At 40.4% G+C, this 14,126-nt stretch overlaps 2 protein-coding genes and 1 long non-coding RNA gene across 3 annotated transcripts in view; 1 reads left to right on the top strand and 2 right to left on the bottom strand.

The window, feature by feature from the left end:
• LOC100695786 (zinc finger protein 239) overlaps nucleotides 1–14,126 on the bottom strand; it is a 630,955-nt gene that overhangs the window by 491,411 nt on the left and 125,418 nt on the right. The gene's annotated exons all lie outside the window — the stretch shown is intronic.
• On the bottom strand, nucleotides 1,933–3,885 carry LOC100705983 (tripartite motif-containing protein 16-like). The gene has a single exon (XM_019363380.2). It carries the CDS (start codon nucleotides 3,846–3,848, stop codon nucleotides 2,175–2,177), a length of 1,674 nt encoding a protein of 557 aa, XP_019218925.1. The 5' UTR covers nucleotides 3,849–3,885; the 3' UTR covers nucleotides 1,933–2,174.
• Nucleotides 5,929–9,270, top strand: LOC109203675 (uncharacterized). Its single transcript, XR_002063428.2, has 3 exons — nucleotides 5,929–6,811; nucleotides 7,562–7,620; nucleotides 8,574–9,270. It is a non-coding gene; the product is annotated as an uncharacterized LOC109203675 (long non-coding RNA).

Genomic DNA, 14,126 nt, shown 5'->3' with positions numbered 1-14,126 from the left:
TTGTGTTCTTCTGAAACCTGTAACTCCTTGATGCAGTTCGTCACTACAAAAATTAATAACATTAACCAGCAACTCAGTTCTAATGTTGTGTCTATCCCCTCTCCAGAACCTTTTCTCCATTTTGAGCCCTTTTCCACCTTTCAGCTTCCTGATTTATCTGATATTTCTGAGTTCATATGCAAATCAAAGCCCCCACATGTCATCTTGATCCTGTGCCAGGACTTGTGAAATCCTGCCTCTCTTCCTTACTCCCACTCATCTCTGCTATCATTCACTCTTCACTCACCACCGGTATCATTCCCTCCTTATTCAAGATTGCTTCAGTCACTCGTATACTGAAAAAACCTTACTTGGAACGTAACAACTTCAACAACCTCCATCCAATTTCTAATCTACCCTTCATCTCTAAATTACTTGAAAAAACAGCTGCAGCCAACTTCATTCACACCTGGGTAATAATAACATCTATGAGAGATTTCAATCTGGTTTTTGCTCATGTCACAGTATAGAAACTGCTTTACTCAAAGTTACAGCTGACTCTGGTCTTCTTAACATTTCTCATCCTTCTGAGCTCAGCCTTCCACACTATTTCTCACTCCATCCTTCTAAGCAGACTTTCCTCTCTCGGCATCTCTGACATACCCCTAGCCTGTTTCCAATCATATCTCCTTGACCGCTCCCAGTTTATTCAACTCAAATCATTTTGCTCTTGTGTATTCCCAGTCAATTCTGGTGTACCCCAAGGCCCAGTCTGAGGCCTTCTTCTCTTCATAATATACATCCTCCCTCTTGGTACCATTTCCATAAATTTCATCTTCACTTTCACTGTTTTGCTGATGACACCCAGTTATATATCTCCTGCAGGCCTGAGTCCTCCCTCCCACTTTCATCTTTTACAGAATGCCTATCTGAATTAAAATCCTAGTTCAGCTCTAATTTTCTTAAGCTCAGTGAAGATAAAACTGAAATCCTCCTCATTGGCACTAAATCCAACCTTTTGAAGGCAAATCATTTCTCTCTGACTATTGATAACTCCACAGTTTTCCCTTCACCTCAGGTTAAGAGCCTTGGTGTCATCCTAGACCTCAGATCAATAATCTCACCGGTTCTGCCTATTTCCATCTACGCAACATCAACAGATTACGTCCTTCTATTTCAGCCCAGTCTACATCCATTCTTGTCCATAGTCTCGTTACCTCCCGCATTGACTATTGTAATTGTCTCTTGCATAGTCTCCCCCAAAAATCCCTCCATAAGCTTCAACTGGTTCTACCAGCACGCCACCCCTGTTCTTCAGGAACTTCACTGGCTCCCTGTGAACTTGTGGATAATATACAAACTTCTTCTGCTCACCTTCAAGGCCATTCATAACCTTGCTCCTCCTTACCTTTCCGATCTGTTAAGCACTACTTCTTCTGCTTGCTCACTTCGATCTTCTTCTTCTATCCAGCTTGATGGGCCTTCTGTCCGCCTCACCACCATGGGAAGCAGAGCTTTTAGCTGCTCTGCTCCCAGGCTGTGGAGCTCGCTACCCCCAGATATAAGAAACATTGGTTCTCTTCCCCAGTTTAAATTTAAAACTCAAAACCCATCTGTTCAAATCCACATATTCACTGTTAACCCACTGTTTGTTTATTTTATCTTGTGCTTTTGTTTTTATTGTTCTTCATTTTGTCAGTGTTCTATTAAGTGTTTTACTCTATTGTTAAGTGTCCTTGGGTGTCCTGAAAGGCGCTTTTGAAAAAAAATCATTATCTTCATTATTATTATTATTAATAGTTAGCTTTGGTAAGCTAAGTGTGTCTAGTAACAGATGGCTTTTCAGTTGAGCCGAAGATAGCTCAGGAAGGTTGTGCATGAGATAAGTCCTCTTTTTTACACTATTTCCAGAGTATTTAACCAAGTGGTCATACTTTATTAAATAAAATATTCATACTTCTCTCTGCATTGATATACTTTCAGCACATAAAATATCACAATACTATGCTGTATCAGTTTGTTTCCCCACCCTTAATGCAAGATATATAAATGTAAATACAGTTTGGATCAATGCAAATGCAAAGAGTCATCAATGGGCCACTGAACATCTCAGCTTCTAAAATGTAAAGCTTCATTTAGAAATATACACAAGTACATATAATGGTCAGAGATTAACATGAACACATTTTCACTATCTATTTGACTTTAATCAACTTTGCAGTGTCGCCATAATCCAAAAGCCAAAGTCCAGCATAGAGCGGCTGAGTGAATGTGGTCTGGACTCTGTGGAGGAGAGTCATGGTTTCAGAGACGCTGTAGAAAGACAGAATACCTGCTCTGTGATCCAGGTACACTCCTACTCTGGAGGACCGAGGACCTGAGAGGACAGTGTGGATATTGTTGTGCCAAAATTGATAACTGTTTGTGTAACAACGTAATGCCCAAGATTTGTCATTGTATCCAAATAAACATTTATTGAGGCTCCCTCCTCTGCTGATAAGTTTGTATGCAACTGCTACTTCAACTGCTCCCCCTCTCCACTCCACCTCCCAGTAACAACGTCCAATCAGACTCTCTCTACTCAGGACCTGATAAAAATCAGTGAATCTGTCTGGATGATCAGAATAAGACTGTTGTTGTTCCATAAATGTTACTTTTCTGTTCCCCTCAGATAATAACAGCTCTTTGTGTGCTGTGTTTGGATCCAGTGTGATTTCATGTGAATATTTTAAGAATCCAGCTCTGGTCTTTGGCTCTGCTGGTGACAGTAAAACATCCTCTTCAGTGACTGTCAGTGAGATGTTTGTCCATTCCTCTCTCAGAATGTCCTGTAGTTTATCTCTGGTCTCTGACACAGCTGCTGTCACATCCTCAAAGTAGCTCAGAGGACGAATATTGATGCTGGATGAGTGTGTAGACTCACTGAGTGCTGACAGTGAGGGGTAGTTGTGTAGAAACTGGTTGTGATCCTCTGTGTGTGAGAGCTGCTCCAGCTCGCCGTCTTTCCTCTTCAGCTCAGCGATCTCCTGCTCCAGCTTCTCCTGAAGCTCTTTGACTCGACTCACTTCAGTTTCCTGCTGGGATCTGACCTGCTGCTTCACATCAGAGCTTCTTTTCTGGATGAGACGGATCAGCTCAGTGAACATCTTCTCACTGTCCTCCACTGCTTTATCAGCAGAGCCATTGATGGCCTCCACCTCCTGTTGAAGCAGCTTCACATCTTTCTCTCGCTCCTGGATTCTCTGCTGGATGTTTAGTCGTCTCACCTCGAGCTCCTTCTGCTTCTCAGTCCTTTCTGCTGCAGCTGGGACTGTTTCATGGCCTTTATGTTCATCCATTGTGCAGACATAACAGATACTCTGCTGATCAGTACGACAGAAAATCTTCATCACCTCATCATGACGAGAGCAGATGTTCTCCTGGAGCTTCTTGGAGGGGGCCACCAGCTTGTGTTTCTTTAATGGAGCTGCATCATAGTGAGGTTGGAGGTGTTCCTCACAGTAAGAGGCTGGACAAGTTAAACAGGACTTGATGGCTTTCAGTTTCCTCCCAGTGCAGACATCACAGGCCACATCTTCAGGTCCAGCATAGCAGTGATCAGCTGGAGCAGCTTGGAGTCCAGTCTTCTTCAGATCCTCCACCAACTCTGCAAACATGACATTCTTTTTCAGGACAGGCCTCGGTATGAAAGTCTTCCTGCACTGAGGGCAGCTGTGGATTCCCTTCCTGTCCTCTTCATCAAAGTGGGTTTTGATACAGTTCATGCAGTAGCTGTGTCCACAGGGAATAGTGACCGGATCATTCAGTAGATCCAAACAGATTGGGCAAGAATATTTCTCTGAATCCAGTTGATTTCTTCTCTGTGCCATTTCTCCTCACAGCAACAGCAAATGCCTCTAGACAGGAGCGACTGTCAGCCTCTGTATTGGACAAGGTGCAGTTTGAACTTTGGAATCAGTTACTACCCTCATTTAAACTTTATAATCTGTTTGTACTTTGCTTGTTTATTCTCAGCCATTAAAGACCGAGCTTTAGTCACACAGCAAGGATAATGGAATGCTTTCAGTGATGGATATGAGTAGACAGACTGTGTAAATTCAGTGCAGCTACTATTTTGCACTTTTTTTTAACTAGAACTACTGCCATGGTGTTGTGTCTTTCTGGAAGTCGCAGAAGTTGCAGGATATAATTTATATAATATATATGGTAAATACTTTAATGGAATCAAACATTTGAGCACCAAATATTAATGTCACAGATTCAGTGTCAACTAAGTATAAATGATGGTCTGTTACGGCCCTTGGTTTCAGGAACTCTCTACCACTTAGTTTGTGACGGCACAACACGTTCTCACTCCCAACTCGTCAAATGTGTGACGCATGGTCAGGCTCCCTCTGCTTCACTTATCGACGCGCAGGGTACCCCCCTGGCGTCGAGAATTGACGTGCAGGGTCCTCCTATTGAATACTATAGAGCTCCCTAAACGTTGTTTATTGACGACAAGAGATTGCCGCGGAAGAGCCTGTTGTCCGTATATTTATATATTTCCGAAATCACATTGTAGTGACGTGTACTGAACACAATATATTATATAATGTAAACAACTATCTGAGAAACATCAGATACAGCAGATAAATTAATTATAGGCCATTACTTTTGTATCGTTTATTGTATTTATGGAGGGAGAGGTGTATGCTGGGTAATGGCACAGCTAGCGACCGGGTGACCCGCTTCGGATGTTCAGTCCATCAGGCGTTATTAGCAGAAATCAGTCCCATAGATATGGACCATCTCCACCTGCTAGATTGTTCAGAAGGTTGTTATCATCCATCCAGATGGAGGATCACTAACTGGAGCGTGGGAAGACTCCAGAATCCACTCTGGCTGGAATCCGGTGGATACAGCAGTGTTACAGGTAAGGCCATTTAAACGGACAGCATTTATAGAATGACTATTAAAAGTCAGCGAGTGTCAATAATGTTAATGTGGTTATGTTAGTAATACACCGAGTGCTAATATAACAGCTTTAAGATGCATTTGTAGATATTATTACGTGTTTTACCGTCTTTATGGTGCTAGCTTAAAGTTACGGTGTAAACGTTAGCTTATATTGTAGTAAAGCTGTTACTGTTTAAACGATGTTGGGACAGAAATATTAGCTTCTGTCATGACTGATGAAGTTACTAGTTAATAAAGTTTCCAGTAAAGTGATTAATCGCAGCCATAGATTAACAGTAAATATCTCGATTAGCTTCAATGCATCTGTTATAAATATGTGCAAGTTTCAGTGCTTCGTTTAAACTGTATGATACTTATACTGACCCAGGGTCAGTGTAAAATACAATCCTAGCTGTGTGAACAAAGCCTGGCTCCTTTAATCCTGCAGGACAAACCTCAGGATGCAGGTTATTATTACTCTTTCCTGCTGGCACACCTGTCACACCTGAGAGTCAGCTAGAAACTTACAGTGACGTGGACATCATGCAAAGACTGCCAGACTCTGTAATACTGTAAATGATCAGTGACTCAGGTTAACACTAAACTTTAAACAGTCCCTCTGTGTCTCTGTGTGTGCTGAACATCTTTGGAGTTCCATATAAGTCAGGCTGCATTGACTGCGGGACTTTTCTGTGTTAAAAGCAAGTTGAAGACGGCTCAGAAACATTTGAAGATTAAAATTTAGCATTATGGCTGCTGGTGGTGTGTAAAGCTTCTACTCAGCTGTATTTTTGTTACTAATTTATGTTGTTGTTGTTTAACACAGATTTCAGAAGAGCAAAGATGAGCACTGTTGCTTAATCCTTAATAGTTTAAGTGGATTGGAAATAAAAAAATTCCAGATTTTTCTTCCACAGAAGTTTCATTTGTCAGTGTGAAGAGGGAGCTGCAGTGAGGACACAGCCTGGTCACTGAGGTCAGAGGTCAGAATCTGAAACAGCTCAGGTTTATATTCTAGGGGTTATAAAAAAAAATCAAAATGTATTTATAAAGAAACCTTTAAATAATATTTTAATTAATAGTCATAATTATGATTATTATTAGAAATATCAAACATTTAAGTGGATTTTCTGTTACACGTATTGTCTTAGCCCTGCGATAACTGGCAGCCTGTCTTTGTCCTGTATCAGCTGGGATAGGCTTCATCCTCCCGCGACCTTGAATTGGATACATGAATTGTATTGAATTGTATTCCAATTATGTAATCTGATCATTTACAAACTCAAGGTATCCAATCAAAATGTAAGTAATAATGATAAAAATGGGAAAGCAGAAATAAGTGTGACATGAATGTAAATGTGTGAGCTGACATAGAGGACAGCTACATGTAGTCTGAAAAACCTTTGTTGTCAAATTTGCAGGTATATCAGCACGAGACATTCTTACATAGAAGAGTCTGTTAAAGTCTCTAACTCAGTGAAGCATTATTGGTCCCGTCTGTTTGGATAAATATAGTAAGCTGATGTATGTGCATTTATTGACACATTTTCTTAAGTGCTTATCCAGTTCAGGATCACAGTGGAGCTGCAGCTGGATGTGTTCAGTAAAGAAACCTTACAAAAGTTAACAATAAACCTGCATTTATGTACGTTGTTGTCCACAGGATGAGAAAATCAAACTGGAAGACTGTGGAACATGTTAATAAATGTTTGTGTTTATGCCTGTGTCTTTCACAGGAGGCACTGAAAGGTTTCCCTAATAGTTCCTGATGAATCAAAGCAGAACCATAAAGGTTGCTGGACTACATGATGGCCTTACCCCTGAGCAGTCATCCTGTTAAAGGAGGAACCAGTTAGAAGCTGTTTTCAAAGTAGCTGAGCAGATTTCATCTCAAGTAAGCGATTAACTGTTTGTTAATCCGTGGCTCAGGGGGTTGGGAAGCGCACCTGTAACCGGAAGGTCGCCGGTTCGATCCCCGGCCTTTCTGTCCTGGTCGTTGTGTCCTTGGGCAAGACACCTTGCCCTACCGCCTACTGGTGTTGGCCAGAGGGGCCGATGGCGCGATATGGCAGCCTCACTTCTGTCAGTCTGCCCCAGGGCAGCTGTGGCTACAACCGTAGCTTGCCTCCACCAGTGTGTGAATGTGAGCGTGAATGAATAATGGCATTGTAAAGCGCTTTGGGTGCCTTGAAAAGCGCTATATAAAAAAAATCCAATCCATTATTATTATTTGTTTGTTCTGCCACTTAAAGAACATTTAAGGACGTCTTTTGAGTGTCCAGTTGAATTAATTCTACTGGCTCTCATGGTCATTTGTGATTATGGACATATTTTTCATGTTCATCCAGCTATTTAGTAAATTCTATCTATTTAGTAATATCTGTCAGCTATAAAATATAAATATTAATATAAAAATATCTAAATATCTCCTGCCCTTTATATTTTAATGATGTAAGACCAGACGTCTGTTATCGTGTTACATTAGCATTCCTCACATATGAATGAGATGCTGTACAGTACAATCCTACAGACACAGCAGAGGGATAACGACGGCTATTCAACATCGTTACACGACACATTCGAGCTGCATGATGCAGACAAAGTGACTAAATCATCTTTTTGTGGTCTATTGTCTTCAAACCAGCAGACAAAGCCGATGGCAGAAGATGTTTGGAGAAGAACTTCAGGCCGTGGACTGAAAAGGTATTTTTTTCTTGTTATCAAAAGACATTTGGAGTGACGGCTTCTACAGCTGTGCTGATGTAAAGCTTACAGCCTAAGAAGTCACAGTGTTGATATTCAGCACAAAGAGAAAAGCTCACTAGTTTGAATTTATTTACAATCATAGTTTTTATACATTCTGACTGTAAACAGCTTTTACAGCTTTGATATTGTTTGACACTCGATATCAGGTGATGGTATTTAATTTAAAGGTTTCTTTGTCCCAATGAGCCATTTACACTGACCAGTTCAGTTTAACTGTAACACATTCATTATTTAGATCCAACATTTCTAAGAGAAATAACTGAATGTAAAAAATGGCAGCCCTCAGACCAGGTTTAATTGATAGAGATGTCTGCATGCATTATGAAATTTATGTATCCCAGATAATTGTTATTCATCTAGTCCTGGCAGACCCACCCCTTCCTCCCAAGTTAACTGCAACCCAAAAGAACTAGTGGGGCTATTTACACACTCACAACCAGTGTGGGGTAAAAAGAGCCACTAAAAACCTGTCAGCCTGCACAGCTACAGATGTGCTAAAAGCTATAACAGTTAGAAGCTCTGCTTATGGAGAAACTTTCTAAGCCTAACAGGGGACAGGTACTCCTGCCCAAATAACATGATATAACCCCACATACAGCCCAGACATAAAGTGAACCAAGTCATTTGGTTAAAGACAGCATGGGAGCAAATGCCAGCCTGCACCAACCTGACATTTCTTCCTCCTGAATTAAATGGATGGATGGATGAAAGTTACAATGACTACAAACCTAAAGCCGCTAGTTCCCACACTGGAGTTCCCTGACACTGTGTTTTAACTATATTTAGCTTGTATCAACAGTTGTAACAGGCTAAGCTACCTGAGACACTGCATTGAACGATTGTTTCTATCTTAATGGTTTCAGCTCAGATGTTCTGCTTTTTCCTTTCAGTAGATCAAAGCAGCTCGTGCTCTGTCTGCTTCCATTCTGATGGCAAGAAGAAGAAGAAGGAGAAGAATGCTTCAGCGAAGTGGCGTTCATGGTCTCAGTGGACAGTCATGGTCACACACTGCATGTGGTTTTAAAAGCAACATGTCTGTTCACCACAACAATGGAGATGTGTAATATCAGTGCAGCTACAGTTTGTTCTTGAACATCAGTTCTGTTTTCTACTTTGACCACTTAGACCAAAAAAGTGTTGTTTTCAGATTCTTTCTTTTTAAATCTATAAAGCACCTGCTCATTTTTTATTACAATTAGTTTCACATAAATGTTAGTGTTTCCTTTATGATCTTTTAATGCTTACACTACACTGTACACGTCTACATTAGAGACATTTCTGTTACCTATGTATGAGACTGGGCTGCTTGACTACGATTTGGAAATGGATGCAAAATCACACGGATCGTGCTATTGTTTGTTTTTTAATATGATGGACTGAACACAGGACGTGTCTGACTAAGCAAAGATTAATCTGAGCCCATTTCTACCTGTCTCTGCTGTTTCAACTGTAACTGTCAGGATATATATTTATTCCAGCTCTCATAGGGCAAAGGAATGACTCAGACGTGTCAAATGTTCTTTGATTTGATACACAATATGAAGTTCACAATTTTCTTACAAATAAAACTATAATGACAAACATGAACAGCTGTGCTTATTTCTGAGACATGAGTTTTTTGAACATGTTCATATTTAACAGTGTGCATTTGTATGCTGAAACTGTAATGGTGAACCTGAGGTGATGGTCAACAGAAGGCAAATATATATAAATATAAAACAATACTGAAGTAATGTCTTTACCCTGTGCAGCGTGTGGACGCTGTGCACACAATCACCTTATTCACTGTAGTAAACATGCACCGCTAGCTCACGTGACTGTCTCCATGGTTACATCGTATATTATTAGCTATGTAAACAGCTTCCAAAGATACCGCCATAGCTCTCTGCAACACTTTCACGCTTTGCAAATCATTTCACGTTTTTGATAGTTATGAAGACAGAATATGTTTTTAAAGTCATGCTAGGCGGTTGCTATGGTGGTTGGTGTGGACTAGGGTGGACCGCGCGCCCGATTCCTGTTATTAGCTGTCCGCCGTAGGAAGGCTGCGTTCCATTTAGAAGTAGCGACAGTCTGCCGTAACTCGAACTCAAACCCGCTTTGTTCTGTAATTAAAAGGCTTTTATAGCCGTTCATGACACGCACGCACACACACACAAAACACTTTGCCTCACCATGAGAATGCAACTTTACTAAAACCTTTGAAGCAGTGGTCCCCAACCCCCGGGCCTCGGACCGGTACCGGTCCGTGAGTCGTTTGGTACCGGGCCGCGAGAGTTGAGGCTCAGGTGTGAAATGTATGGTTTTCAGGGTTTTTATCGGTTTTCAGCGTTATTTTGTTATCGTTTTTATCGTTAACTCGGTTTCCTGGGTCTTTTCACGTGTGTTATGAATAAATCTTCTTTTTTTCGGTACCGGCACTAGTTTTATTTTGTTGTATTTATCCGCGACACTTATTGCCGGTCCGTGAAAATATTGTCGGGCATAAACCGGTCCGTGGCGCAAAAAAGGTTGGGGACCACTGCTTTAAAGTATCTGATATAGGATAGAAAAATGAAGCAACCAGAGATTTAATGGTGAAGACTCTGGGTTCTGTAGTTCACGTTTTACAGTCCTGAATGACTCTCTGCACATCCATATAATTTATTGAAGAGGAGTTTAGAATGCACTTTACATTTAGACTGTTGCTGTTTAATTTTTTACATTGTTACTGTGTTATGTCATGAATAAGGTTCACCTGCTGGGGTTTGATGGATCAGCTGGACAATACAGTCAAAGACAGACTTCATCCATCATATGCAAGAATCCTAGTTGGATTTTTGTTTTCACTCATATTTTTGAACCAAATATTGAAAACAACTGTGACAGACTGGATACCTGGTCAGGGTGTACATTACCTTTCACTCAAGCATCCCAGGACAGAGCCCTGCCCCACCATGAGCCTGGGTGGATACGTGGTTATAATATAAAATGACTGATACTGAATTTGAATATTTCATGAATTATAATACAAATTCCTAGGCGTTTGTTCCAGCAAGAGTAATATTGATTACATATGTCTGAATTCCTAACCCTAGCTCAACAGACCACAATGCCCTGGACTGTCACTATTATTACATGCTGTGAACATAAGTAGCTTTGATCAGTTTATGTTGTAAAAGAGAAGGAATATTAAAAAAAGATCAACATTGTGATGTTATTTCTTCCAAACTGACCAGAAACATGCTTGTCAGACTCTCACAGCACAGGATCAGACTCACTGTGCATGACGGCTCAGGCCAATAATGTTTGTTAGATTGTCAGTTGTTTAGTGCTTCTGTACAGTTATGGTCACCATCTCTATTTCAGTATAATTAATATACAGAAAACACTAAAAGTTGATTGTCTTCTAATATTCTAGCATAATTAAAAAACTTTGACTTTGTAAGTACATATTGTTACAGTCCTAATGCCAATATGATTCTTCATAACGCCTGCTTTGAAATACTGAACTTTAAAATTGACCTGATGAAAGATAATTTACAGTCTGTCAGGATAATTCTGACTGTAAGATCACTGTATTGATCTGAATCCTTCTGCAATGTGCTGTGAATGAATGCTGATGCAACTGACTGTGGGAAAGCTGTTAATAAATGAATCTGTGACACATGCAACACATTCACAGAGGAAGAGGACACAAAGGGAGGACACGCAGAGACTGTGTTAAAGTCAGAAATCCAAATCTTTAGTCAAAAACAGGCAGCGGTTACAAACAGGAAGACAAGCAGTCCATTAAACAGTCTACAGGGTCAAACATACAGAGAATTCAAACAACAGTAAAAAATAACTGAACACTGAAAAACTTGAAGCAATGTGAGACGAAACAAAAGGAAGCAGCGCAGTATATTCACTGAATTATCATCAATTACAAAAGAGAAAAGCAACGATTTCTACGGTTTGTTTTCTTAATTGCAGTTAAGAGTGTGGCTGGTAAAGATGGAAACATACAGAATGTAAACTGTGTGAGTTTGTTGAACTTTGTTAGTAACAAATGAGGTAAAAAAACCAAACCAGACAAAACACAGAAAGAGGCTCTCAGTATTCATTAATAATTAGAAAGCATCTAAACATTCTGGTCATGGATTTTTACAGTCTTAGTTCCGCTCGCTGTCATCATTATAATCATCATGATCAATGGCGAGGTCCTGAGGTGGGCGGGGCTGTCTCTGGTGATGTCACCATGAAGGAACAGCATCTGGCACGTGTTGCTGAAGCATCCCAGTACACTGGTGTAGTTTCCTCTCCAGCTGGTTGACATTTGACACTTCAACATTAAGGGGAAGAAGAAGAAACAGTGTTAGGTCAGGTGACCACATGGTTTCTAAAATAACTGACAGGAAGTAACCAGGCCGTTAGAAATGGATGGCATGTGTTTAGAGTTACTGTAGTTAGGTAACTCTACTTACCAAAAGCAGCAGCACACAGATGGCAGATCAGATGCTGAATGTTGCAGGAACATGCTCATGTGTGGTGGTTATTCAGTGCTGCTCCGGCAGGTTAGACAGTCCAAGATTGATATCCTGCCCATCTGAGAGTTTGAAAACACACATGCAAAGATTTATTTTGTGTTACAGTCAAAGTTGGATGTTCGTTTTTGTCCTTTAAAAATGTTTGTGTATTTGAAAGCACTAACATTTAAGGATGACTCTGATCGTCTCCTTTAAAGGGGAGACAAGTGTATCCACTGATCCACGTCACTTCACCTGGATGATGACTCCTCTCTCCCTCACTCAGAAACACTCCTAATATAACCAAGCAAATAAATAATATTGAAGGTTTACTTACATCATTACAAAAACATCAAAAATATCTCCCTTTGATTCCATTCCTCCATTCCTGCTAAACATCAGGCAACAAATGTCCCAGTAAATCACAGTAAAATGTAAAGCACATATTTTCTCTGCTTTGTCTAACCTCTGCAGAGCCTCTGTCAAGAAAAACATATCTGTAAGCATAAAACAAATATACATTTCATAACACTGCACTGGACAAACCTCGGTCAGTTGATTTCCTCTGTGCAGTGCAGACGAGCATCAGTCAGCAAGTCAAGGTGGTGAGATGGACTCGTGTCCTTTGTGACTCTGCTAGTTCTTATGAGGAAACACCACCGTCTCTCCACACCGTCACCATCTGTGAGCACAAACGGCCGCTCTGCTCTGCCAGCATGTAGGAAATCAGATATCACACACACAAGGGTGAAGAAACATTAGGGCTCAACTTTGGATACTTTAGATCTAAATAGATCAAAGTAGCTCTTAGTTTCAGCAATGAGTGAACAGACAGACAATGATACCATACTGATTCTGTATGAATACAATATAGTATTGTCAATACAGGTGTGAAATTAATGTATTAAAAGTAATATATATATATTTGATAAATTAGTTTGCTGGTCAGAGTCTCACATTAGCAGAGTGCTTCTTGGTCCCACTGACCCATGTAGACAGCGACTGTGGAGAACTGTTCTGGCAAACGGAAAAGAGAATTAAAATGACAAAAAGCCAAACAGGATTTCCACAAAGACTCTCTTGGAATCAGCAATCGGAAAATCATTGGTTCATATTACAATTAAATATGACCAGGCTCCTTAAATGTAAGCAGTTAAGATCTGATTTCATTTACATCCTTCACACAGCACATTTCTCCAGGCTGTCAGGTAAACATAGAATTAATCTCAGGTAGCATGACTCACAGTAGAGATTCAGTAAGAAAGATTGACAGCTCTAATATTATTACCACACCAACAGCTCAGATTTCTAGAAGTATTTAAACAAATGTCAGTCTATCCATTCATTTTCTTCTGAATATTCAATTCAGGTTCACAGTGGGAGGGTGTGGGGGGGGTGTTGTGGAATTTTGTAAATAAAATCTGCTGTGATCAAGCTATTTATTACTGCGCGCAGGAGAGCCAACACACATCAAACATCTAAGTTCACAGTCATGTCAGCTCTGCCACAGAAGTGGTGCTCCCACTCCTCTTTGCATTCCAAGAAAGAGGGAGGAAGTTACAAACTGATCATACCACACTTCACGCGTCTCGCTATGAAACCTAACAGATCAATGGTTAAGCTGTTTTGTGCCCTTGGCCTTATCAGCACCTGTAAAGGGAGTTGTTTTCTCAAACTGCTGACGCTGAAGTAAGTTCATCTAGTTTTAGAAACTTTCACTGAACAGTCTATAACAGTGTCACAACTAAGCATATGCATAAGCACTTAAATACTTTAAATGAGAATAATAGAAAATTTCTATTAGAGCCTGTCCCAGTAGTCATAGGTAGAGCACACCTGGACAGGTACCAGTCTGTCAGAGGACTAACACAGAGACAGACATCAGAGTAACAAATTGATTTAAAATTAATGTAAGCTTGCTGCAGCTGTATGTATGAACATGTGTTTCTGTGCTCA

The sequence above is a fragment of the Oreochromis niloticus genome, linkage group LG3 (genome assembly GCF_001858045.2).
Source record: "Oreochromis niloticus isolate F11D_XX linkage group LG3, O_niloticus_UMD_NMBU, whole genome shotgun sequence".
In the NCBI taxonomy this organism is placed as follows: Eukaryota; Metazoa; Chordata; class Actinopteri; order Cichliformes; family Cichlidae; genus Oreochromis; species Oreochromis niloticus.
The sequence above is the reverse complement of the archived record's forward strand: the minus strand, read 5'-3'. Positions and strand labels throughout refer to the sequence as shown.